Here is a 26,701-nt window from a genome sequence, read left to right as displayed (position 1 = left end):
TATCCAGGGATCGGCTTTGTGTTGCATTAATTTGTATAGGCACTCATATCTCCATGTATCCTCCAAAAGAAAGACCAGAGCACTGCACTAGAGCCAGATTGTGTCACTTAACCATCCCCACCACTAAAAGGAGTCCCACTGGGAAACTACTTCCCCTATGTAGCTTTCTTGCTATATAGTTGGGCATGTATTCATTATCTGAATGTGTGAAGCTTTGCATTGAAATAGATGCAGAGAAATCAATAACTATTTGCACCAATTACAAATACTTTGGCTGTCCCGTTCATATCAGCCTGAGGAGAACTGGGTTCTGAGAGCATGCTAAACCCAGCTATCCGCCTTGGGCTATGAGGTTTGCCTGGAGCCTAAAAAGATGTAGATTCTTTCTCTGAGCTCTAGCATTGCTCCGTGTGTTCTTGTACTATGGTACTGGCCAAAGATTATTAAACTCTTTGGATGGATGGATGGATGGATGGATGGATGGATGGATGGATGGATGGATGGATGGATGGATGATAAGTTTTAAAGGAGTAAGCAAGGCAAGTGCTTCCCAGTGTATTAAAAATAGTTACAGCTTTTGGAATTTTAGGTCTGCATTCTAATGAATTGTTCGAAATTACAAGAAATAAATCTGCTTTGACATCACCTGGAGAGTCATCTCTTTCAAAGCTTGACTTAACAGCAAATTTTCCAAAGGTTATTTTTTTTATTATCGTTGGTTTCAGTTTAAATTGTGCCGTAGGCATTACTGGCTTCCGTGTGAAATATTTCCTTTAAATGAATACGATGCAAAGAGAAAATGAGTTCTCAGATGTGTCCTTGTTAAAATTGGCTGATCAAATCATTTCAGTTATGCTAATGGCTCCAAAAGCTGTCACGTTACTTCTGTTAATTTAGAGTTCTTGTACTAGTAAAGATAGCTGCATGACAGCAAACATTTGCAGTAATTGCAGTTTGAGGAAAGATATTCTCCAAGTTCACACTATAGGTCCAAAGGCAGTGAGCACACTTTTATATATATACTTTGTTTTTTTCTCAGGTTTTGTACGAAGACTTTTGCTTGCTTAGACAGAGTAGGTGAGCAATGCAACCTACCTTTACAATGGAAGTTGTGACAGTATATTTATGATAAAAATACCCATCTTAATAGGCCTTTGTCACTTACCCTGAACTCATTTAGTGTTGTTTGAATCAGTGCTGATGGTAGAGACAAAAAGATCATTATTTCTTCAAAAATATGGAAAAAGACAATGGATGTGTACTAGTGAACAAAGTCACCAAGGGCATCACAGGTTCTGCAGATCACGTATGCATCCAAGAAAGTTATGTCAAAGCTGCCAGTCCTAAAGAATTTCAGTTATGGGTGTTTCAGCATGGTGGGGTTTTGACAGAAACTTTTTGTCATGGGAAAAGTGCCATACCAATGAATTATTATTCTTTATCTCCATCTTTTTTTTTTTTTTTCTAGACAAGGGTATACTGACCTACATGCTCCAATCCTGAAACAGTTGGAGCACACCAAAAATGTATCTTGTGAAGGTTAGGAACCCTAGCTGATCATCTCAAGAGCTTTTGTGCATTGCTGAGCTTGTGTCTCTCTCTCTTCCTCAACTATCTGCTTCATGGTAGAAGAAGAGGTAGTTGAAAATCTGGAAATCTGTGTCTGAGGGGTATTTTTTTTTTTTTGGGGGGGGGGGGGAAGGGGCTGGGGGCTCATCTTTCCTGTGTAAAATTTGAGGGGAAGGAGGGAGGGAAATGATGATTTAGTTCAGTTTGGTCAGGATATGTATCCACAGTGTTGCACCTCCAAGAGACATCCATTGGTAGAGAAGGGCTATCATTTCTTGAAAGCATGCATTTAAGTAGGCAAGCAATAGTTGCCTGACATTGTGTATATGCAATTAGAACAGATTTCATCACAAAATACTCTAAATATTATTATAAGCAGATGATGAATGTTCTGTTGGTGCAACAGAGACTAAATTAATCTGAAGATGAAAATGAAGAAAAACTCCTATAGAGTCGAATGATTGATTTCAAGGGACAAGTCTTAAAAACCCCGCTATTCACTGGAAGCGGAGGTGTCAGGAAACATTCATTCTTGGACTCCAGCCTCAGTGCTTTAGGTCTAATTTCAATCATTATTTCAACTTGTTGGAAGCTCAGTGGGCTATTGTAGATTTGTGTCGGTACAAACTTTGAAGCAGTTAACTTTGCTGCCCAGCTCAGTTTTAAATCCTATTTAAATTGATATCACGGATATGATACGATCTGAAAGAATATGTCTGTGCTGTTTATGGGGTATACTTTTATTACAGCGTTGGTACTGTCGCCTGTAGGTCTCCCGTTTTATGGGCAGACACACTTTGCTGGACCACTTTTTGCCGATGCCACTTTTCAGCCCGACACCAGGTTTAATTCCACGTTTGCCACCCATTTCACCAGCACTCGTGGCAGCTTTCACCCAGGTCCCCAGAGACAACCTCAGCCCGGCCGGGGCCCCGTGGGCTCATCCCGGCCCCCGGAACACAACCCCAGCGGGGTGCCCGTCAGACGGCCGCCCCGAGCGGAGCCCCCCCGCTCTTTGTAACCGAGGCAGCTTGCAGAGGAGGGCCGGGTACGCCCCGGCACCTCCCCGAGGCCAGGCCGAGGGAGAGCGGCCCCCTTCGCCCCGGCAGCGGGACCCGCCTGCTGGCCGAGGGGCCGGGGGAGGGAAGCGGAGCCCGCCCCGACGGAGGGGACCCGCTCCGTCTCTCAGAGCTCGCCTCTCCCCGGGACTCCCCTCAGCGAGCGGGGCGGGGGCTCGGAGGAGCCCCCCGGGCGGGGAGGCGGGCCGGGGGCGGGCGGGCTGGCTGCGGCTTGGCCCGGCCGGCGGCACCACGTCAGCTCCCCTCAGCCGCGGGGGCCGGCGGGGGGCGACCCCGGGTGACTGCAGCCCCCGGGGAAGGAGGACGGGGCTCCGTCACCCCCAGGGGCAAGGCGGGCGGCTCCTCTCAGCCGCCCCCTTCCTCCCCGAGCGCTGTGGGGCGGTCGGGGCAGACCCCCTCCTTTCCCCCTCCCCACACACCCACACTCCCCGACGGCAGCAGCCCGCTGCGGGGCAGACGTGGCAAGCTGCGAGCCCTCCCTCCCTCCCCCGGCCCCGAAGGGCCGCCCTGGGGCTCCGTGCCCCGGCCGTGCCCCGGCTCCACAGTCCACAGCCCCCAAAGCGGGGCAGCCCTGGGGGGAGCGGCTGAGGGGCACCCCGGGCTGCTCCCCTCACGGGGACCCCCGCAGGCTGCCGGGGCGGCTGCAAAGCCGGGAGGGGGAACCCGGCGGAGATGGGGGAGGGAGAGCGAGAAGGGGGGGGGGGGGGCTCCGCCGTGGCGCTGCGGGCGAGGGGATGCGGAGGGGGGGGGCAAGCAGGGGCACGGCAGGCAGCCCACCCCCAGGGTGCTGGACAGCTCCCGCTTTGAAAGCCCTCGGAGCGTCCCCGGGGGCCGCGCAGCCCCCAAAAAAATATGATTAAAAAAAAAAAATCAGGGCGAGGGGCGGGGGACGGCTTGAAAATAAAAAAAATATATATATATATAAATAAATAATGAAAAAATTCAGACGGCGAGTCAGATTTTCCTTCCGAAAGCCTCAAAGTGTCCACGTCCTCAAAGCATGGAACCAATTTAGCGTGGCCGCCTCCCTCCCTTTTTGCCCTCCCTCCCTGCCTCCATCCCTGCCTGTCCCCCCCCCTCCCCGCCGACCCCTGGGCACGTGACGGCCCTGGGAGCCGCGCGGGGCCCGCGCCCGCCCCGCGCCCATTGGCGGCGCCGGGACCCTCCTGCGGTATAAGTAGGGCGGAGCGGGGCCGGGGTCACTGAGCGTGCCGGGCAGCGGGGGTGTGCACAGGTCGGGGAAGCACTTCTCGGGGTCTGTATGCCTGCGTCCCGCAGGGAATAGCTAGCCACCGACCGGGGGGGACTCTGCGGCACAAGGAGTCTGCATGTCTAGCGTCTAGACATGCTCAGCTTTGTGGATACGCGGATTGTGTTGCTGCTCGCAGTAACTTCGTGCCTAGCGACGAGCCAACGTAAGTTGCTTTTTCGGCGTGTTCGTGGCCGGGGTGGTGGCAGGGGGGCGGCTGGCCGGCCGGCTCTCCGCGCTCTGTGCCCGCCGTGCTCCCCGCCGACGGCAGCCCGGAGAACAGTGCCACCTCCGTCCCAGGGCAGGGGCTAGGCTGGTTAGGGTGCTTTTTGCTTTTTGTTTTTTCCTTCCAGAGTTAAGAAAGGATGGCAAAAACACAAGGAGGTAAAATTAGCCCGAGGAGCCCCACCAAAAACAAAACAAAAGAAAAAAAAGAGAGGGAAAAAAAAAAAAAAGAAAAAAGAAAGAAAAGGGAAGAAGAAAAAGGGAAAGAAAAGGGGAAAATAAACCCAAACTCGCATCCAAAGGAGAACAGATGCTTAAAGCCCCGCCGAGACGGGAGCGGGGTCTCGGACCTCCCCCCCCCCCCCAGCCCTCCGCGGCTCCCCTCGGGCCGCCGCCGCCGCGCCCCCTGGAGGCGAAGCGGGGAGCGCCCCGAGCCGACGGGGGGCACCGCACGACCCCCCCGGGGCTCCCCGCAGGCTTTAAGCCGCCCGACGAGGGGGGCAGGCGGCCCGAGGCAGGCGGGGAGGCTCCGTGCTGAGCTGAACGGGGCAGCAGAGCCGAGGGGGGACCCCGGCTGCCCCCTGCTGCCGGCCCCGAGGCTTCCTCAGCCCGAGGCGAGCACGGGGGGCCCCGTCTAAGGCCTGGCCCCCGGCCCGTGCCCTCTCCCCGTGCCGGGAGGTGGCAGCAGCGCCCTCGGCTGGCAGCTGCGGGCCGGCAGCGGGGGCTGAGAGGCTCGGGCGAGGAGCCCGACGTCCCCACAGCCCCTGCCCTTTCCCCAAATAACACAGCGCAGCCGTCTGTGTCAGCAGCACCCGCAGGCAGCCGCTCTCTGAACTCTTATACTGAGTTACCAAGGGTATTGTGCCCTCTGTTCTGGAGCTTGGTGATGTCCCGCACACCGCCTCCCGCTGTACTGTGTGAACCATCTGAATTCAGAGCCACCAAACACCCCCAAAGGGACACTTTTTTGGGGGGACGGGCATGCCACACCCAACAACCTGCTAGTAAAATGTCAGATTGTTGGCACTGAAGTGTGGTGAAAGACATTTTTTTTTTACCATGGTAAGTTTCAGCCAAAACCAAATCACTCACTGCTTGAAGTCTGGAAAACAGATTTTAAAAGTTGATTTCTGCATCTGATTAACAAGAGCATACTTAGAAGGAAGTAACATACAAAAATAGTTTCTTGCTATTTGGTGGATAATAGCTTCAAGCTATCCTGGTTACACAATGGCATTTCCCATCTTGGAAATGGGTCCATTAGAGGAGAACCATTCCCCATAAGAAGCGCGAGGGGCCATCTATATTAAAAACTAAAGTTGTGGCTTCCATTTAGTGACTTGACACGTGTCATCATGCCTGGCTTTATTCATCTATTGCATGCACACATATGAGAAAATACATGTATTTCTTTCCAGGGAGATATTTTTAAGTGCATTTACAACAGGCTTATAGAAAATAACTGTTGGTTTTTTTTATGTATCGGCCAAATTACTTGTTTTTTTATTAGCAAATCTGTTTTGACTTGGGAAGATATAGTGACCACACTTGTGAGTCCTTACAGTTTAAGATAATCACATTAAGAAAATGTTTTTTGCTTTTTAAAAATACATTCTTATTTAAAATACTGAAATGTCAACCTTTTAAACCATTGAATCCCCAATCTAATTATCTCTTTTTTTTTTCCTTTCCCTTCTTCCTGCAGATGTGAGTGAGGTCAGTATGATTATTTTTCATCTAATATATAATATTCAACTTCAATTAACGGGCTAGGCTGCCCTTTCAGGGCAATATTATTTACTAACCTTAATTCCCAAGGTGGCCATGGCAAAGTACCAATTAAATCCTGAAGGGACTGCATGGAAATGTACCCACCCCAATTTCTCAAGTGGGCTGGCCTTTTTAAGAGACTGCCTTCATAGGTGTAAAGATCATGAGGAGAAAATAACTGAGCAGTGGTGTTCGGACGTTATACCTGGCAGTTTGGATTGGAGATGACTATACTTTAAGGCCAATCTTCCAGGCTAAATTGCGTTGCACAGAAGGATTATGAAAGAACTCAGGTGTGACTTCCATTTATGTTATATTTGTAGGCTTTAATAAGTATAAAATTGACAGTCTTCAATAGAATGTTCTTATGTAGGTGCATATATTTTCACTTGATAGTAAACTCTTAGCCTTCCTAGTAATTTAAAAAGCATAGGGTATACTTACCTATATTGTACTGATGTAAATTACAGAGTTGTAAGAAGATGAGCCTAAATTTGTACAGTAGTTTAGTTTAAAATATTGGGATAATTTGTATCTTTTTTTTTAATTCTCTGCTTTATCTCTTCCAGGCATCTGCAGGGCGAAGGGTAAGCATTTTCATTTTTCTTTTGTGGCAATGTAGATGACATCAAATATTCCCAGGTAGAGTAATATTTTGTGGAATGTTGGATGACAGAATATTGACTAAATCATTATTTCCAGTGTTCACTGAGATGAGTAGGACATAAAAAAGAGGGAACAGTGGGTGCAACAGGTTAACACCATGGTAAATTCAAATTTTGGTTTTAACCTGCTTTATCCAAGAGCAGAACTAAGCATACGAAGAACAAAACTGCCTCAAGGAAGGATTCTTGTTCCACAAGATTTCCTTTAGAAGGGTTTCATGAGTTGAACTGTACACTAATATCTAAAAGGCTAAATAGATTCCCTTGTATTTCTAAAAGTCACTATTGTTAAAGTAGAGCAAGTTATTCAAACGAGAATAAAACAAACTGTGTAAGTACTTCTGTGGACTGTGCAGTGATGCTTTGACTGACATAGTGATGATAGTGACTAATATATTTTCAATAGCGTATTGAAGAAAAACAATATACCATGGAAAATAGGTATAGGACGCCTATATGCAGTCTTCTTTCCCTTTTTTCATGTACACTTTCCCTTTTTTCATGTACACTACTTATTTTTAATGTATCTCTTTCTCTGTATTGTCCTGGAAAATTTCCAGGTAACTCATTAAGTTCTCTTTTCTTCCAGCAGGGCCCCAGAGGAGACAAAGGGCCACAGGGAGAAAGGGTAAGGAATTAGATTGACACGTATTTATTTGTGGTCTTTGAACAGTTGTTGGAAAATCAGTATGGAAAAAAACCAACAGTGTAGGCATTAATGACAGATCCAATTATTATACATGCAAGCTTCTACAGGTACAATTTTATTAAAAAAGAAATCAAGTTTTCTATGTACCAACGCTGCCACTGGCAATACCACTCCAACCTACTTATGGTCATTGTACCTAATCAGATGTGATTTTGGTTCGGAGAACAGCCTAGCACTCCAAATGATGGTTGCAAACCTTTTTTTTTCCTGACTGCTTGTACTGGACACGGTGCATAAAAACGCAAAAGAGAAAGTTGTAACGTAAAGACATAGTTTTTGAACAGGATGGTGTAAAGATAAGCTGTCAACATCAAACCCAAATAGACAAAGGTAGCCTAGAGGATCATTCGATACCTGTACCTACAAAGGTGGCTTGAAAAAGCTCTCCTCTTGGCAGCTAGGCATCTGTCATCCACATCTTATCAGTCAAAGTGGACATTGTGTTGTTAAAGGCAATTTTGAATGTAACTGTAGATAGAGGCAGTTGGTATGATAATGTAATTATCATGTTATAATTAAATTGTATTTAATTGTAATGTTCATATTGTTGATATCTGCTTTTCTGGTTTGCTGCTGCATCGCTGCTGCTTTTTATAGTGTTGTATTCTGAAATTCACACCCTTAGTTGATATTTGCTTTAGGCTGCCAGTATCTACATCTGTTTAATGAAGTAAAATACATGCTTTATCCTGAAGACAAAAAGCCTAAACCTGTCCCTTTCGGAATCCTTAAGATTTTTTTATTATGAATTTTATTTAGACCAAATGAAATGCCTCACCTCAAATACTGTGATGGCAAACCTCGATCAGCTTTGTGTATTGAGGATGATAGAATGTAAGAGCAAATGTTCTGGACTGAACAAATGTCCCTTCAAGCTGTTGTTGGAGTGGTTATAGCAGTGATAGCAAAGTGGCGGTACTGAAACGAACCAAAAACCTGTGGAAAATGCTCTTTCATTGTCATCAAATTTCTGATTATAGCAGCAGATAATCCAGGTTGATTAAAAACTGGCCTTTGACTTTTTCTGGATATATGTTAGTTCATAGCAGTAAGACTGACCTGCCAATCCTCAGCTTGTCAGGGAAATTTTTTGGCTCTCACAAACAGAATCTGTTGGGCTGTGTGGGTCTGCATGGGTAACCTGGGGTTCATATCCAAGCTTTGGTTGCTTGAAATGAAACTTCTCAATCTGGAGGTTGTGCTTTGGTAGCATAGTTCGATATTACCCTAGTAATCTTCTCAAATATGAAACTACAGCATGTATCTGATTGAGGAGTGGCAAGGCAATGTAAATTCAGGCTATGCTTATTTTCTGAAGTTGGACATACTTTGCAACTGCATGTACAGCAGTGCTGCAGTATGTGCTGTAAGTTCCCAGTTGTTAATATATTCATCACTTTAGAGATTTTATGAGTTACTTCTAATATTCACGTTATAATCCTCCTTTTGCCTGTAGGGTCCACCAGGTCCACCAGGCAGAGATGGTGAAGACGGTCTACCAGGTCCTCCAGGCCCCCCTGGTCCTCCAGGCCTTGGCGGAGTAAGGCATCCAAATTTTATGTTACTGAAACTGATAATCTGAGCTTCATGACATCCAAAGGCTAAATGTATATTTGCTGGAAAACACTGACATTCTGCTGGAGAGTAGAGGAAGCGTACTCTGAAGAGAAGATCATGCCGACCACTAGAGTCTGCATGAAATTTGTGGTCCCAGTTCCAGTGAAGCACTCCTTAGGATTTCCTCAGGAACTTTGGATTCTATATTCAACAGGGACTTATGCAGAGGAGCAAATCAACCCCATTAATTAGCATTAGACTTGTGCTAACATAGTATGTGGATTAGGAGTCAACTAAATGAAAACTGTGCAGTTAAGTGGATGGACAAAAGAAACGCAACTTTGCTGTTGTGTTCAAGAGAAAGCAACTGTACTGGAATAAGCTTGAGGAAAACTACCCTTAAGCTAGAAGTCCATAATTAAACGTCAGTACCTCTCTTCCTTTAGAATTTTTCATCTATCCACATTAATGCTGCAGAACACAAGTGGACTGTCATATACACGCTTTCTGCAGAAGTGTCCATCATGTATGCCCTGTCAAATGCTTGTTTTAACTCTTTGACTTTAGCCTGGGCTGGGAGCATAAACAAATTAAACAGTGTCTTTTTAGCTAGTGTAGTAAATCCTCTGGCATGGACTCTTGCCCTCAATATGTATAGCAATAATTTATTTTCCTATTAGCAAACGGAAAACTGTTTTTATTAGTTTCTATTATTTTAGTAGACTAAAGAAGCAAGTGAGAAAAGGATTTTTGATAGTGTTGTACAGAACTCTTCCATTTTAGTGAAGAGATAAAAAAATATATGCCACAAAGCAAGAGGTGTATTTGTCTACAAGACTTTTATGTAATAAAAGGTCAGAAATCCAGTGCAGTGTTTTTGAGGCTGCATACTCTGCAGATATTTTTGAAGCTGAAGGGCCCATCTCATCCAATAGTGCGTCGGGGCTGGGCCGTGAATTTTACGTAATGTGGTAAAAAATATGCATAACTTCTGTCATTAAGGAGAATGATTTGAGAGATTCAGGAATGTTTTCAATTTTTAATGGGCATCAAGTCTACATCTTTAATTTTCAGTTCAGGCAATTGCAGTGGTTTCTTACTACTGTTTAGATATTGGAGGCCAATGTGTAAAAGGGTCTTCCTGGTGAAATAGTCTCTCTGGAAAGAAGCAAATATGAATGTATTTGTAACAGGGCCATGTTTACTGAGTTTTAAGTATGTTGCTTTAACATATCATGTAACAAGTCAGATGACAGTTACATGTAGAATGATAACTATCAATACTTGTTAAAGAAAAAAAATGTTCATGCTTTAATTTCAAATTTTTGTCACCCACAGAATTTCGCTGCTCAATATGATCCATCTAAAGCGGCCGACTTTGGCCCAGGACCTATGGTAAGTATAAGATTTAGCACTTGATAACTTGCATAAACATGTATTTCGCATTTTCTTTTGAGTCTAGTCCAGCTGCATTAATTCAAAACATAGTTTTAAAATCTGTGTTTTGATCATATATCAAGTCAGACTGTAAACTGATCCTGTGACATAGCGCAATGTGAAGTGCTAGAAATAAGTCTTAGAACTGTATCTTCAACTTGAATATATCACAAGTAGGTCTTGTGCTTTAATTCTGCCTGTTGATAACATTTTTGTGAATCTGGTAATCCAATATGGGACATATACTTTGATACAGTATTACTTTACCTGTGTTGAGACAGAAGTTTGTATTGTAGGAATGAGATCAATTGTAGAGATGCTCTCTAAAGCAGACACAGAACTAAAAAGTAACTCAATATCTCAGTCGCACAGAACTAGAAAGTAACTCAATATCTCAGTCCCAGTCAGTGACCATTTTATCTCCCATGGCTGTACAACCCTTCTGGACAACCCTTTTGGCATCCTTGTATTGTACAGGTTTGGCAGAACACTGGCCACTACATTTGGTTCTGAGCAAGTGAAAGCTAGCACTTGCTACTACATAGTTACTCTGAGGAGGAATCTTTCCCAGTATACTATTTTCAAATGGACACTTAAGGAGTTGTCTGCCTCTCTACATGAATTTCTAAATATTCCTAATGTTAGCAGGTATTCTTCAGTACATGTAGATAGATTATGGGTTAAATTCATCGCAAGCATTGACATCACAGACAATGCATCTGATGGGTGAGCAGCAGGATGAAGGCTGCCAAGGATTATTCTGGGTCGTATTCTGGGTCAAGTACTTTTTTCCGTTCCTGAAAGTAGTATATCATCAGGTTCATTTTTGAAAATACATTGGCATCCATTAAAACTGGATTATTTTTAATCAAGTTTGGCCTTCAGTGTCTGACAATAAATTATAAAATGTAGATGAGGATTTATATGGCATGTCACCATTTCTAAAAGCTCCAATTGTTGACTCAGTGAGGGTCCATTGACAGCAAAAGCAGTAAATTCTCTCTCTTCTACGAGGTTCCATAAAGAAAATGTGAGAGATTGGGAAGACAGAAAAGCAGGGAAAAACAGTTATAGAATATAATTTGTGAAAAGATTCACAGGGCTTATGCAGCACATATGATTCAGGCTGTCCAGTAGCAGTTGTTTTTTCCTAGAACTAGTGCATGCTGTTATAGCAATATGATTGCATTAGCTTCCATAGGTTAATGCCTATAATGAATATACATTAATTTCCCTTGAGAAAATTTATTCAGTCTCATTGGGATGGTATATAAGCCATTGAAAAACTGTTAGCCCCCTTGCAATGAGAAAAACCTAACAGGGTTCCCAATGAAATTTTAAAAGAAGGTAAAAGTATAATAGCTTCTGTTGAAATGTCTGGTGAAACATCCGTTTGGACAATAGAAGATTAAATTAAATTTCAGCTTAAAGTTGTTTGTGTGCTTAGTGAAGCTTAAGATAACAGTGAAGGAAGTGCACTAATCTATAGAAAAATCCCTTTTAGGAGTGATTTTTGACCAAATTTTTCAAGTTGTATGTAAATCTCTAAAATCAGCCAATGAGAGTATATTAGTGATTTATTTTGGAGGTGAAATGAAATAAGTCAAAAACAAGCAAATTAGGATAATTAGAGTTAGATCACTATTTGAAATAGATGTATGCTCAATATTTGTAAGAGGAAATTGATTTCTTTTCAAAATGACGTATGAACCTCCTAATTCATGGTAACACTTCCATTTGCCCAAAACACAACCTTTCTTAATGTGTTGTTATGACTGTCCTTAAACTCTGAAAGTTCATGCACAGGGAAGAAGTGAGTACATAAAGGAATAAGCCACTGTGTGAAAGCACTTGTTAATGAGGCAGAATAGAATAAGATGCTTAATCAAAAGGTTCTCAGCCATAATGGTACATTCTTAAGTCATCACACTGGCTTCAGATTTGTTTGTATTTGGACTGCCTATGCAGATCTCTTAATTTCCTCAACTTTTGTTTGGACATTGCACAATGAAAACTGTTACCTTTACCAGGATTTTAGGAATGCCAGGAACTGGTGTTATAGATGAGTTTATGAAATAGTGATTTTTAAACAAATAAAAAAAATGTTTTTCCTCCGTAGGGTTTAATGGGACCTAGAGGCCCACCTGGAGCATCTGGACCCCCTGTAAGTACACTCAATGTATTAATCAGTAGTAGGATTTAGACATACCTATAAAATAGCCAGTTCAAACACTAACAATCTCCATTCTCTTCTAGGGTCCTCCTGGTTTTCAAGGTGTTCCCGGTGAGCCTGGTGAACCTGGTCAAACAGTAAGTACAGGTTTTATTACAGACACTTAGCATTAGAAGTAAGATGCAAAGATAGGCCTGTAATGCTTAGGCCTGTTAATCCTATCCGTATGTTTGTTCTTGAATGTTAGAATCGCTGGATCCTGTTACAGAAACAGGAGCTGAGCATTCAGATTCAGACTCCTTCTGATTGGGAACTCATGAAGTACAAAGGCAATTAGGATGGAAGTACCTTGATTCAGTTCAGGCTCCAGCTATGCCCAAACTCTGTTGAGAAACCAGGGAAGAGACTTACCTGAAGAAAGATGCTTGAAGTAATACTCATCTATTTTTAACAGGGTCCCCAAGGTCCTCGTGGTCCCCCTGGTCCTCCAGGAAAGGCTGGTGAAGATGTAAGTTGTTACTAAAACTTTTTCATCTCTTTGAGGGTTGTGATTCAACTCTAACATTAGATTATTGTTAAACTAAACATTCTAATGGCCATCATTTCTATATTGTTCTTTATTATCAGATAGAAGAAATAAGCCCCTGAAAATTATTTAATAGTACAAAAGATGCTGTCTGTTGGAAATGTACAGAAAAATAGATAACTCTAGAATCTCTCCAAATACATTATTTAGCTTTCTGAAAAGGGAAAAGGGTAGACAAGCTCTTGTCTACCAAAAAGGAGAAGCTTTGATAATGTATTTTCTTATTAAAAAAAATATGATGGTATTTTATAAAATGAGCTTTCTTCTCAGTGCATTTTTACCACATTTTTTAGGGTCACCCTGGCAAACCTGGAAGACCTGGTGAGAGGGGTGTTGCTGGCCCTCAAGTAAGTATTGATCTACTTTCTGTTATATAAAACAGTGCTCTTAGCAAAGAAACCTAATGACATTTCTGAATTGCACCCCATAAACAATCCATCAATATTCCATATATGGATTAATCTCAATATCTCCATTGTAGTTCTTATCTTCAGTCGTAGTAGTTATGTCTTTCTTTTGTTCCCTGTCCCCCACCTCCTTACCCCTGTAGTAAAGCAGAAGTAATACTAACAGGTAACATAATGAGGAGCTACATAGGTGGTGAGCAGGTACCTTGGCATAGAAACTTAAAATAGCTGTCTATCACAGGTTAATTTGTGTAATTTCTGGGATACAGAACTGGAAAATCAGGTTAATTGTTTTTAGTCTTTGAACAGGTCTGATCCTGGGAGGTTTGGGAGTGGACTGTGATCCTCATTTGAATGATTGTGGGTCCTCACTTAAATGATCATGACCCCAATCTACTCAATTTTAATGAAAGACTGATGCTTTTTCTTTCTTTTTAAATGCAATATAAAACATGAGACAATCATGCATGTTCTGTGTTTTTAGGGTGCTCGTGGTTTCCCTGGAACTCCTGGTCTGCCTGGCTTTAAGGGAATTAGGGTGAGTCTACACATACCTTTTACCTGAATAGTTAAAACTGACAACACTTCAACATACTGAGAACACCCGGAAACCTCTTCAAAGTTGAGAGTATATATTCTAAATGCTTTAATATCTTTGAAGTTTTTCTCTTGGCAAAAGAGAATGCTTTAAAAAAATGTAAGATTATATTAGAAAATCATTTTGTATAGAAAGAATTTACCTCTTAAGACTATGAGTTTGTGTGTAGCAGTTACTGAGAAAATACATACTAAATATTTTTTTCTACTCAATATAGGGACACAATGGTCTGGATGGTCAAAAAGGACAACCTGGTACTCCTGGCACTAAGGTAAAGATGAAATCTGAAAATGTTGTGTGCATTTTTAGCTTTTAACTCTTTCTAGGGAAATATATCTGAAGTCCTCTCCAATTGATCTTCCATGTTGTCATTGAACATTGCTCAGTTGCAATGATACAGAAGTCAACAGATCCATGTAAGACAAATACTTGCACCTCAACATGAGAAATCATGTTGGGGCCTTATTGAAGCCCTTAGTCAAGAGATTACTTTAAATAAGTAAGAGCCACAGAACTGGGCTGCTAATAATTGGTTTTCTCTGCTTTTCTACAGAATGTAATTGGTGTTTTTCTCTAAAGCACACTGAAATCAGAATATCTCATTTTTCTAGAAAAATCTGATATATTGCTTTATTTTAAGGCTTCCTGCTAAACCTTTGGATAAACAGTGCTCTTCTGAGTTAAGGATGCTTGATCTTCAGTCTTTTTTCCTTCTTACCTTCCTTAGCTTAGTGCATATTTGAACACTTGGATTAAGAAAGTGTTTTTAAACATGGTCTAGAAACATGTTTGGCAAACTCTTCTCTCTTAATTTCATCTCTCCTATTCCACTTCAGTATCTAATAGCAGTGTTCTTAAACACTACTGCACAATTGGGTTGTAGGAAAAATTAATGCTGATTTATTCATGGTAGATTTGTATTGAAAAACTTGTAACAGTGAAAAGGTCAAGTAGTAATTCTCATTATTGCTTGTTTCCAAAAGCTTAGAACTACTTGTTTATAGAGTTATTAATTGTATTGTAGCATTCTTCCGTATCAGTGCAACTTGTTAACCTTATGAAAAAGTTTGGTAATGAGATAGCAAGCACTTCTCTGGTCTTGGAGATTAAAAGCAGATAAAGTAAATAAAGGAACAGGTATTAGTAAGAGTACTAATCTGACTGTGGAAAAAAAAAGAATCAAAGATACTCATAATATTAAAGCAAAAATTTTGGGAGTTTGCAGCATCTAAGACTAGGTGCATTCAGATATATTCAGGGTACCAGTGCTCTAGGACAAATCCTGTCATTATAGGCCAGTCTAGACCATCTGTGGGCTTGAGACCTCAGTCCTAAAGGGAGATAAATCATATTTTAGTGGCTGCCACTTATATCAATAGTACTGGTCTTAAGGATCTACCTCAGATATTTCTGTTGTATTTCCAGATATTTGACAGCACAGGTTAGGAACCTAGTCACCATAACCAAAGGCAAAAGAAAGTATCATTCTCTTTCTCCTCTAGCTAAATAAAGCTGTCATTGGATTTGAATTATTAGTTGATTATTCAGGCCTTATCTCTTAGATGTGTGCTGCAGAGTAAATATTACAGAATAAAGGAAGGGGGTAAAGAAAGCAGAAATTGGAAAATGAAACAACTTGCTCTGGACCTCTTCTTCTAAGGTATTTCAACTGGCCCTGTTCCAGTATATAAAGGGACAGTCACTGTCTCTGCATCCTTAGGAGATGACGTGCTATTATTCTGTATGGTGGTGTGAGTGCTACAAAAGACAAGAACAGTAGAATACAGCAATTGAGTATCTCTTTAGATGGTGTTGTGCTGTCTGTCCAAGGAATCCTATGAGTAATTTAAGCCTGTGAACTTTCTTCTTTCTTAGGGAGAGCCTGGTGCCCCTGGTGAAAATGGTACCCCAGGACAACCTGTAAGTATCTAGTACTGTTTTCAAAAATTTGATAGATATGGCTCAGCCAGTGTTTTGGCCAGTTACCATCAGTGACACTCAAGCTAGCTAGATGCTCTAATATAATAATCTATGAGTATATGGATATACTCACAGAATAGATATTTCATAGTATATGGAATAGAATTGTCTGTCTGCACCCTTCTTCATATAGTGACTTAGCAGAAGAAAAAAATATACATCTTTAGTGAACAGGTGTAAATGAATTTAATTTTTCTTTCAGGGTGCTCGTGGTCTCCCTGGTGAGAGAGGAAGAGTAGGTGCCCCTGGACCAGCTGTAAGTGGCTTTCTATCCGTCTGTTTGTAGTCAAGAACAGCTGCTTATTGTGGCTTTCTCTGATCTTTGAATCTCTTCCCAGTTTTTACTTACCATGTTTTCTGCTCACAGGGTGCTCGTGGAAGTGATGGCAGTGCTGGCCCCACTGGACCTGCTGTAAGTTCCAGTCTTGATCTTTAACAACCTGGTTCCATTAGGCCTTGTGTCCACTATTTCCTCTATATAGGACTTGAGAGGGAAGGCTCCGGAGAAGTTGATTCTGTGGATGTTTTTAACACGGGTCTTTTTCTCTGATGGTCTGATAAGCAACAGTATAAGTCCATTGCAGACAATATCCTCAGGTTTTATATTAAACACATCTTTGTCGAAGGGACAAAATACTCTCATTGACACCAGTGTATAGGGAAACAGCTGACGAGCAGAATCCTCAGTTGCACCAGTGTAACAGAGCAATTCTCATCCCAGATCTAAAGAGACTGTGTACCTTTTAACAGGTAGATTCCATGCACATGTTGCAAAGGACTAATATTACATGTGTCCTGAAAGTATTATATGCACACTGGGGCACAGCTTTGCACCTGCAATACTATTCCAGTAAGTGCTGATCCAGATACACCCCTTTTAAAGAAGTTAGTGTTGCTATAGAGTACCACCAACTTCAGTAAACCTCATTTATTTCAGTGATGCAAATGTAGGCACAAGGGTAGAGTTTCAAAGCTTTAAAAAAATATATCGGTAATAGCCCAGAATAGTTTTTCTTTCTTGCATTCAAAGTATTGGTCAATGATGAAGTCATACTTGGTCCTGTCTACTTTGCCAGAAGTTGATTTTAATACTCCTCCTCACAGCAAATATCTTTCATGCTTCAGCAAAATAGAATGTTTGCAGAAGTATGAGTTTCACTTCAATTCCCCCCCACAGTATTTAAAAACATACATCAGTAGGTATTTAAAACAGACAAATTGACAACCTGTAGCAGCAGGGGTTTGCATTGGGTCACTTTTTCTATGCCAGTGAAGTTATTTTATGTACACTTAAGTTACAATGCTGCAAATACTCTGTAAAGCAATTATTTTTTTTTTAAACTAGAAAAAAAATACCATGAAATTCTTACTCCTCCAGGAATTTAAAATGTCAAGAGTCACCATAATGGAAATTCGAAAAGTGTATATATTCATACATATTTACAGGACAATTAGTCTCATTTTCTGTGTGCAAAACCAGTGAGAATGCCAGGTACACAGTTTATAATGACTGCAGTAGGTTATATAATGTCAGAAGCCAATTCCTATTTGCTATATAGGCTGACCCATTTGAATCTCTTGGAACTGAGGCAGTTTTATAATGGGTATTTATAATTCAAAGATATTAGCTCACAAAAGCAGATGTCAATCTCCAATAGCTATGAATGAGTTGGATATTTCATTAATAATCAAAGAAAAATTATCCTTTTGTATGTTTATACATTAAAGAATAACAAAGGCTATGAATCCATCAGTGTATCTCCTCTTCTGGTGTCTGGCTACTGTATGCTAGGAAACTTGTCCTATCATAATCATAAATTTCATAACAGTTGCTAGGTTCAGTAGAAGGTCCTTGGCAAGCTGACATGAAAGGGCACTGTGGCTGTGCATACTTGCAGCCTCAAATTATTCTGTTTATGAATCAAGATTGCTAATCTGTTCACACCTTAGAATCAACTCCTGCCCTCAGCAGCTGTTACGCTTGATCCAAATTCTAGTAAACATTTTTACTGACTTAATTAAAAGTTTGGTCAAGCACTGGCTTGTAAAGTGGTGCAGAGATCTCACCAATCTTCTTCCCATGTGTGAAGGACAAATGCTGTCAGCAACAACGAGCTGTTGTGATAGGCCAGAACAGTTACTGCTGTGGAAGTGTACACAGTTGCCCTTGCACAGTAAATGTGTTGGAAACAGCCACCCAGGAACTGCAATTGCAAGGTGCAGTGCTCTCCTTCATCCATTTTGGGACTGTACAGCAAGACATCTTGCCTCGCTGATGCCTGTTGCAGCCCATCCTCTGTTTTATTCTTTCTCAGGTGTTTGCCCTCAAGGCAAGGTTTTACAAGTCATTGCTTAACTTACACACTCTTAGCTTCACTACAAATGTTTTTCACCATTGACTGTGCTGTCAACTGTTTGTAGTGAACCAAACCTGTCCATTTGGAGTTGCAAAAGGCAGCCAATGTTCTGAAGTGGTAACATGCAGAAATGTCTAAGTAAATGTGCATTTTAAATTTACTTGAGCAAGCGAGGTATTTGTGTGATCACTGAATGCATTTACTCATATTCTTCCCCTTGGTTTCACAGGGCCCTATTGGTGCTGCTGGTCCTCCAGGCTTCCCAGGTGCTCCTGGTGCTAAGGTATGAATATCTCCTTCTACTGGTACAGTGAATATAAAATACAGTTACTAGTATTGATAGGCAACAAAAATACACCCTCTCTGAAGTTGGAGTGCTGTCTTATCAAACTGTTACAGATCAGAATGAGCATGAATTCCTACAGTACTTGGAGAACTTGATATATGAAAGTTAATATCAAATACAGTGGTTAATTTCATAACTGGTAGGCACACATACTGAAGTGACTGTATTGTCTTGTATTTTGGATGTAGAACTGCATCTGTCACACATGTAGAAAAAAGCTCAGGAGGTCTGTACAGCCAGCAAGTCATGGCTGAGAGCTGTAGTTGCTAATGGGTTAGGTGGGAGCTGACTCAGAGGACTGATGCTAGGCAGGTTCAGCAAGATGTATAACCAATTTTTTTCACTGCATCCTATGTGGTGCTGCTGTTTTAAGCACCTTTGAAAAGTGATATGGATCATGACAAATAAACAAAGTAGCAGTTTTTGTCACTTTACATAAGTGGAGAGCAAAGAAGCTGCAGTTGAGTTTCAGGCTCTTTCCAACCTGAGTTCTTGAAATTACAATGCAGAAACTGCATTTAAACTTTCCAGGTTTAGGGCAATGCCATTTTGCTCTTGTAGACTACATGATTCAGTTTATTGCTCAGATCTTAGCATTTTTACGTGGGTAAGGCTCATTATTTAGAATTTTACTGGAATTGCTCAGAAGACTTTAGGCAAGTGTCCATGCAGTGCATTTACAAATTTCACTGACTATTTGTCAAGAAGAGCTGCATACACTCATATGTGGTGTGATACTGTTTTTCATCCTTAACAGGTGTACACAAATTCTGTGTTGCAGTAGACAGAATTCTTACCTTGATCTCATTTTGTAGGAAGATAGAGTATTGTTTGCTAGACTTCTTTATATTAACTGCATGGAAGATGAGGAAAAATTGTTCTTCTGATGGTTATTCTGAATAACCAAGATTTCTGGAAATCATGAAATCTGTTCTGATACAGATGTCAATGTGGTTACAGCAAATAATTTCAAGAGAAAACCATTTACATACCCAGGGCATGGACTCTGGATACTTACAGAATTTCTCATTATAAGTTGTCATTATGTTCAGTTTAGGCTTTTATAATAGACTCAGTGAAAACAAAGTTCTGAGAGCGGTACCAAGAACCTTTTCCCCTATCATTTACACCACTGTGAGCACTGTTCCACAATACTCTGATCAGCCATCATTTTGCACTTCACATTATTGCAAATTGAAGCTTAAGGTGCAAGATAATGGTCAGTTAGGTGTCAAACACTGTAAGGCATCTTAGGGCACTGCTGGTGACAAATGAATGCAGATAAGACTGGAATCTTAATCCTAACTTTCTAGGGCAACCTTATGTGTAATTCTTGATAATAACACAGATAAGCTGATAATCTGTTGTTCCCACTTTAACTATCAGCTTCAGTGGGGCCTACCTGAGATTCAGTGCCTTCAAAATTCAATGAAGGCTCTCAGTCCCTTGATTCCCTGGTCTCTGAAACAGGAACCCTGTGTCTTATTGTTGTCTTAATGTCAGGCAAATAAAGGATTGCTTTGCTATTGCCCTAATGTTGTGCATGCTGATAGAGAGCTTTATCCTTTTCTCAAACAGGGTGAAATCGGACCTGCTGGTAATGTTGGCCCTACTGGTCCTGCTGGTCCAAGAGGAGAGATTGGACTTCCTGGTTCCAGTGGTCCCGTTGGCCCTCCAGTGAGTAGCTTGCTAGTCTTTATTGTTGAATGGTGCACGTGAGACTCTGAATTAACCAGTATCATTTTTCCTGTCTTAATAGGGCAACCCTGGTGCTAATGGTCTTCCTGGGGCTAAAGGTGCAGCTGTAAGTAGAGCCATACTTTCACTTGTTTGCTTTAATTTAAAAAGTATAATAAAAATCAGTTAATGCAACAGAAAAGATAATGGGCTCACAATACATTTTCTTCCTCTCTTGGGCAGGGTCTTCCTGGTGTTGCTGGTGCTCCTGGTCTGCCTGGTCCCCGTGGTATTCCTGGTCCTCCTGGCCCTGCTGGTCCAAGTGGTGCTAGAGGACTTGTTGTAAGTGACTTTTTCTCTTGCATGTCTTCATTTGAAAGCTGGACAGTGTCCATCACTGTAAAAGATTTCCTCTAGATATATATTTGCATTTAATGTAGATTCTTCTGTTGCTTCACTATAATTAGGCATTGTAGCTCATTTCTGTGTTACTGTTACTGAGGCTGAGGAGGTTGACTTTGTACTCCCTTTGAGTGCAACAACTACTAAGCTCTGTCCATGTTGATGCTATCAAGAGACGTGACAACAGTCTCCCAATCAGGCCCTCAATGGGTATCCTCAGTGGAGCAACCAGCTCTTAATGCTACGTACTTCCATTACTGTCACTTCTAAACATCTTAACATGTTTGTTTTCATGCCCATTAGGCCAAAAATAGTTACATTTATTGACCATCTATCAGAATAGAGGCAGATGTGACATTGGATGATGAAATATATTTTTGATTCATGAAAGCTGTACAGGTAGAAAAGGATTCTTAGAATGGTATGTAATTCTGTAATCTCTTTTTATGTTGGACTCTAGGGTGAACCAGGCCCTGCTGGTGCCAAGGGAGAAAGTGGTAACAAGGGTGAACCTGTAAGTATGGCAATGTGTGAGTGTTGTTTCAATGAATAAAGCCTCGTAGTACCTGCAACACAGCATCTGATTTCTTCTTTTCCTTTGTTTGGTTGAAATAGGGTGCTGCTGGCCCTCCCGGCCCTCCTGGTCCAAGTGGTGAGGAAGGCAAGAGAGGCAGCAATGGTGAACCTGGCTCTGCTGGTCCCCCTGGCCCTGCTGGTCTGAGAGTAAGTTCTCTTTTCATGTTCCAGAAGTAGAAACAAAAAGGAAAGAAGAAACCAAGCTAGACTCTGCTAGACAAAGACAATTTAAATTATTTGAAGTCATTAAATGTGTGTTATTGCAGCTAGGCAAAGCTCATTTGCCATTCTGAGCCTTTTGATTTGCATTAATGCTGTTTACTATCTTATCCCTGAATTAATTACAGGGTGCTTTGTATTATCCATTGTTTAATGTTTAGTGAATCATTATTGATTTCTCTATAAACTTTCATGATGGGATTTAACTGCTTGAAGGAGATAATTGGCTCACAAATAATGCGACAAAGGCTTCAATTCAGTGTCTTCATGGGTGTATAGCACCCTTTTTTCTGGAGGAGGAAACAATGCAGTGACTTTCAGGAGGCATGTGGCCCCATGCAGGAGCAGGAATTCAGTGGAAAAGGCTAGGAAATATAGGCAGTGTTTCCACCAGGTTTGATAGAGATCAGGATTCAGTATTGTACCTCATGTAGGTTGTACAGAGTCAGATGAGTTAGCAATGCTCTGCAGAGAAGTGAAGGTGAAACACTACCTGCCAGGTTGTGGAATCCTAGCTGTTGGCCACACCAACTGTTAAATTACACTGAAAATGCTCTCTTAAAGCAGGTTAAAGTGAGAGATTTCTTATGCTGCTCAGTACAAATGTATGTTCTAAATGCTTAGAGCTGCACTTATGTTATATTCAGCATACCTGCTTGAAGACCTGAAATTTAATAAGCATTATCCACCATACCGGAATAGATTTCTTCTTCCCTTTCTTGATTTGTTTTGTGTTCACTTGCAGGGTGTGCCTGGATCTCGTGGTCTCCCTGGAGCTGATGGCAGAGCTGGTGTCATGGTAAGACTTCTCCCTGAGACACTATTTCCAAACCATCTTTTTATATACAGACACATGATGCTTTTTGCTACCTCTGCCTAATTTTGTGTATTTATTCTGATAGGGACCTGCTGGTAACCGTGGTGCTAGTGGTCCTGTTGGTGCTAAGGGTCCTAATGGTGATGGTGGCCGTCCTGGTGAGCCTGGTCTTATGGGTCCAAGAGTAAGTTTGAACTGTGCAAAAAGAAAATCACTTACTTGCGTTTTGGGGGATAAAATTATTCAGAACTCCAACTGCAAAAAAAAAAAGTCTGTGCTAACCACAGGGGATTTCCATCAGTCCATTGAAAAAAATAACTGAGGAAATGATTAATCAGCATCAAAATTTTAATTGAAATTCCTTTCTTTTGTATGTGGTAGCATCTTACTGCCTTGATCATGGAGCAGTATTCGCTTATACTAGCTACTGCACTGACTTACAAAAGGGGTTCTGCTTATGATTATTTACACAATGTGATCATTAAGATCACTATTGTAGTGTGTGTCCTCTGTAACTAAAAGAAGAGAACTCTATTAAAATGATGTAAAATGGCTGATCTCAATTCTTTCAGTTTTATTTTGCTCATGATTTAACTGAAAACAGCCCTCTACTTCAGTGGTACTAGATCCAGCCAGATTATTTCCATGTCAATGACTTTTGTCCTCTTTAATCTATTTTGTCCCTTTCTATCCCACCTCCCATGAATTGAACACTTTCAATGCATGTGTGAACTATTAAGCATCTTCAAACTCTCTATTAAAGTATAGCCTAAATGAGTTTGGGTGAAACAGGTACTTACCTGTCAGTCATTTTCAGCCACATGGAGGCACACACCACCAAACTGAACTTCAGTTTAGATGCAAACTTAATAGGACATGCAGCCCTGTTTCCACAATGTATATCCAATAACTTGGCATCTGCATGTGTATGTGTGTGTAAAAAAGCTGATTAAATGTTGGATGCCTTCTAAAGACATGAAATCTTTCCTTTCTTAGGGCCTCCCAGGTCAGCCTGGAAGCCCAGGCCCTGCTGGCAAGGAAGGTCCTGTTGTAAGTACTCTGATTTTAGTTCTGTTTTTCCAATGCATGCAAAGCATAAGCATAAACTGAGATTTAAGAAGAAATGGTCTTAACACTGAGGTCTAGTATGACTATGTAAAACCAGTAAGACTTTACTACCACATTACTCAGAAGATCTGTAAAAAACTTGCCATTCATTTCTATGGGTCTTAGATCCAGACTATGTTCTGGAAGAGGAAGAAGTAATTCACAGCTCTATAAAAAAGAGAAAAAGGGAAGAATGCAGGTGCATGTGATATGTAAACAGTGTTTAAAAGTTAAATGGCATTTGCTTCCTGTCCGTACACTTTTCTCCTAAAACTGAACTCTCAGAACCAACTAAATTACCCCAGCCATTCAACATGTATTTTTTGTTTTTCTAGGGTTTCCCTGGCGCAGATGGTAGAGTTGGACCAATTGGTCCAGCTGGCAACAGAGGTGAGCCTGGCAACATTGGATTCCCTGGACCAAAAGGTCCCACTGTAAGTACAGTAGAGTCACTTCCTATTTCTATGAAACTATTTCCAGACTAAGCCATAGGTCCCCAGCTCTAACAATCAAATACATCTCTCTGTCCTGTACTGTTCATTGGATGGCGTTCACTTACATTTGAGTTCTGTCTTAAATTGCTTTCCAATTATCTAAAACATGATTAAACGATCAGAAACAATTTTTAGGAATATTTGGACATTAAAGTGATAGTAGCTATATATAGGTATTTATCACTTCTGTATATACAATTCTGTAAAAGTTCTGTAAAAGCTGGACACAAAGCCTAAACTTCAGTTCCAGGGGATTGTTATTTCAAAGTGTAGTCCAAAGCTCACTCACCTGAGAAGAAAAGCTGTCAGTGATTTCTGTGGGGCTTTTGACATGTCCCACAGATGAAGCAAGTAACAATAGTTACCTCCTGGATTTGTATTGTTGCTTTACGTGCACACATAGGCGTGGTGTCTGAAATAGGAAGTTACATGGAGTGTGAAGGGCTTAGATTGCTATCTCAAAAAAATTGGAGTTTTGAAAAGATGACAATTATTTGCATAATTATTCTATCTAACTAATTTAAAAGGACAGATGTCAGTTGTTTTTCCATTAGGGTTAAAGAAATGTTATAATAAATCTTCCAGCAAGGAGAGTATCAGTCTCTGTCCAGTAGTTTAGACTGAACCTAATATGAAGTCCTTGTTAACTTTCAGTGTTTTTTCTTTTCAACTTCAGGGTGAACCTGGCAAACCTGGTGAAAAAGGCAATGTTGGTCTTGCTGGCCCACGGGTATGTGGATATGTTTTTTTTATAAAGCTCCATAGAGAAAAACATAGATTTTTCAAAGCCTCTTTAGTAAGATAACACTTCCTTGTGCAAACATGAGTAGGTGATGAAACAGAAAAGCACTTTAGAACTCATTCATATAGCTTCTTTTCAGTGGTGATTATTACTTAAGGATTAATATTAGTCTAAATGAAAATTATCCCTACTGGGTATTGTTTTAGTAATTATGGGATATTAGCTTCCTATTAAGAGAAGAAAATAGCACTTCCTGTGCAAATTTTTGAGGAGTGTGTGTAGTTTCTAATTTATTCTATAAATTTCCAGTACTTTCTTACTGATAGTTGTAATTTAGTAAATCTTACATGTAAGGATTCCAATAATTGGTTTGTTCTGGGAAAAATATAGTCTCCCAGCCAGGTTCCTAGATCTGTAATTCCAAATGCAGTTTTTATAAGGATGAAGGCACTGCAATAACTAAAACAAATGCAGTGTAAGCATCTCTAGTGCTTTTTGACAGTGAAGCTCTTACAAGCAAATAGATAAGTCAAATAAACCTAAGATGTCAGCTTAAATGTACCAGTGTGAGTTCAAAATATGCAGCCAGAGACCTTCATTTTTTGTCACAGATGCACTTGAGAGAGATATAACTCATATCAAATCAAAACTTTGATAACAGATTTCTACTTGAACACATTTAGGGTGCTCCTGGTCCTGAGGGAAACAACGGTGCTCAAGGTCCTCCTGGTGTCACTGTAAGTAATAGACTCCACAGAGATCCAATACATGATTTATTTTTCATCAATGGGACTTCCCATTTTCAAATCCATTTTCCTTTATTTCTGCTACCAAGTTAATCCCTTGGTTTCTTTCATTCTATTCAGGGCAACCAAGGTGCAAAGGGTGAACAAGGTCCAGCTGGCCCTCCTGGCTTCCAGGTAAGTAACTACATGCTCTGCCTAACTTTATTTATGTTTTACAAAGCATGAAGTGCTTCTGCCTTAACTTTATTTGTATCCTTGTTTTTTTTTTTTACACTTAGGGTCTGCCAGGTCCCTCAGGTCCAGCTGGTGAAGCTGGTAAACCCGGTGAAAGGGTGAGTGCCATACACAGTGCTGCACAAGTATGGGCAGGTATTGCATAGGCGTTACAACTGCACATGTGGTGAAGCAAATGCTTGTCAAATGTATTTGCCAATGTGATCTGTGTTATATATAAAGTTTAATAGTCGCTTTTGTTAAAAGGTAGTCGTAAATGGAGAAGGTCCTTTGTCATTTTCAACATACTCACTTTTTCAAAGTTCTGGCGTGAAAAAATAAAACCAGTGCTTTCTTTTTGGGCCATAAGCAGCACTAATATCCCGCACAAAAGGCAAGACAGTACGTGAAGCATATTTTAGTCCAAATTTCTTTTGAAATCTACAAGGTTCAGTCTAATTGTCATTACTCCAGTTGTATGGCTTTGCACATAACCAACTGCAGTGGTTTTACAATGGCATGCAACTGAGTTAACTCAGTGATTATTCATGCACCAGGTTCTGCACAGTTAATGTGTGATGGAACCTGCAAATTGTGCACCCTATGCATCATAACCACCCTTAAAGTTGATAGTTACATCATTCTGTGTCCCAGTGTAAAAACTTACACTGCATGTGCCTGACATGAGCTTGGAATTTAATAGCTCAAGAGGTACAGCTATTATCATGTGTGCTCTGAGATTTTGTGCAGTTACGAAAAGCATTTATGTATCTAAAAGATTAATTTTAGTCTGAAGATTTTCGATATACTGCTGCAATTTGAGAAGTATTTCTATTTGCTGCTAAGAAACATTCAATTTAATATGTTTGCTTTTGAAATAACTTTTATCAATCCATCTCCTTCCTTCTAGGGTCTTCATGGTGAATTTGGTGTCCCTGGTCCTGCTGGCCCAAGAGTGAGTAATTCATTTGAAATCTAGTAGAGACTGTCTTAATAAAGTG

The 26,701-nt window shown here is 41.1% G+C and overlaps 1 protein-coding gene across 2 annotated transcripts in view; it reads left to right on the top strand.

Annotated features, from left to right (window-relative positions):
- The first annotated feature begins 3,855 nt into the window (after positions 1-3,855).
- The window catches only part of COL1A2 (collagen type I alpha 2 chain), a 36,708-nt gene continuing 13,862 nt past the window's right edge, over positions 3,856-26,701 (top strand). The window contains exons 1-30 of one of the 2 annotated variants that reach the window (XM_038173913.2): positions 3,856-4,063; positions 5,828-5,838; positions 6,462-6,479; positions 7,150-7,185; positions 8,723-8,806; positions 10,162-10,218; positions 12,380-12,424; positions 12,517-12,570; positions 12,888-12,941; positions 13,313-13,366; positions 13,911-13,964; positions 14,242-14,295; positions 15,900-15,944; positions 16,207-16,260; positions 16,372-16,416; positions 18,591-18,644; positions 20,286-20,384; positions 20,467-20,511; positions 20,628-20,726; positions 21,247-21,300; positions 21,402-21,509; positions 22,327-22,380; positions 22,484-22,582; positions 23,395-23,448; positions 23,841-23,939; positions 24,676-24,729; positions 25,425-25,478; positions 25,608-25,661; positions 25,766-25,819; positions 26,611-26,655. In XM_038173913.2, the coding sequence (XP_038029841.1) occupies positions 3,994-4,063; positions 5,828-5,838; positions 6,462-6,479; positions 7,150-7,185; positions 8,723-8,806; positions 10,162-10,218; positions 12,380-12,424; positions 12,517-12,570; positions 12,888-12,941; positions 13,313-13,366; positions 13,911-13,964; positions 14,242-14,295; positions 15,900-15,944; positions 16,207-16,260; positions 16,372-16,416; positions 18,591-18,644; positions 20,286-20,384; positions 20,467-20,511; positions 20,628-20,726; positions 21,247-21,300; positions 21,402-21,509; positions 22,327-22,380; positions 22,484-22,582; positions 23,395-23,448; positions 23,841-23,939; positions 24,676-24,729; positions 25,425-25,478; positions 25,608-25,661; positions 25,766-25,819; positions 26,611-26,655 (1,761 nt within the window). In that variant the 5' untranslated portion in view covers positions 3,856-3,993. Of the gene's footprint in view, positions 4,064-5,827; positions 5,839-6,366; positions 6,480-7,146; positions 7,186-8,722; positions 8,807-10,161; positions 10,219-12,379; positions 12,425-12,516; positions 12,571-12,887; positions 12,942-13,312; positions 13,367-13,910; positions 13,965-14,241; positions 14,296-15,899; positions 15,945-16,206; positions 16,261-16,371; positions 16,417-18,590; positions 18,645-20,285; positions 20,385-20,466; positions 20,512-20,627; positions 20,727-21,246; positions 21,301-21,401; positions 21,510-22,326; positions 22,381-22,483; positions 22,583-23,394; positions 23,449-23,840; positions 23,940-24,675; positions 24,730-25,424; positions 25,479-25,607; positions 25,662-25,765; positions 25,820-26,610; positions 26,656-26,701 lie in introns of those variants that run through there. The other variant, XM_038173912.2, reaches the window with a different exon arrangement.

This window comes from Anas platyrhynchos, chromosome 2 (assembly GCF_047663525.1).
Source record: "Anas platyrhynchos isolate ZD024472 breed Pekin duck chromosome 2, IASCAAS_PekinDuck_T2T, whole genome shotgun sequence".
NCBI classification, from domain to species: Eukaryota; Metazoa; Chordata; class Aves; order Anseriformes; family Anatidae; genus Anas; species Anas platyrhynchos.
This window is presented reverse-complemented; position numbering and strand designations above follow the sequence as displayed.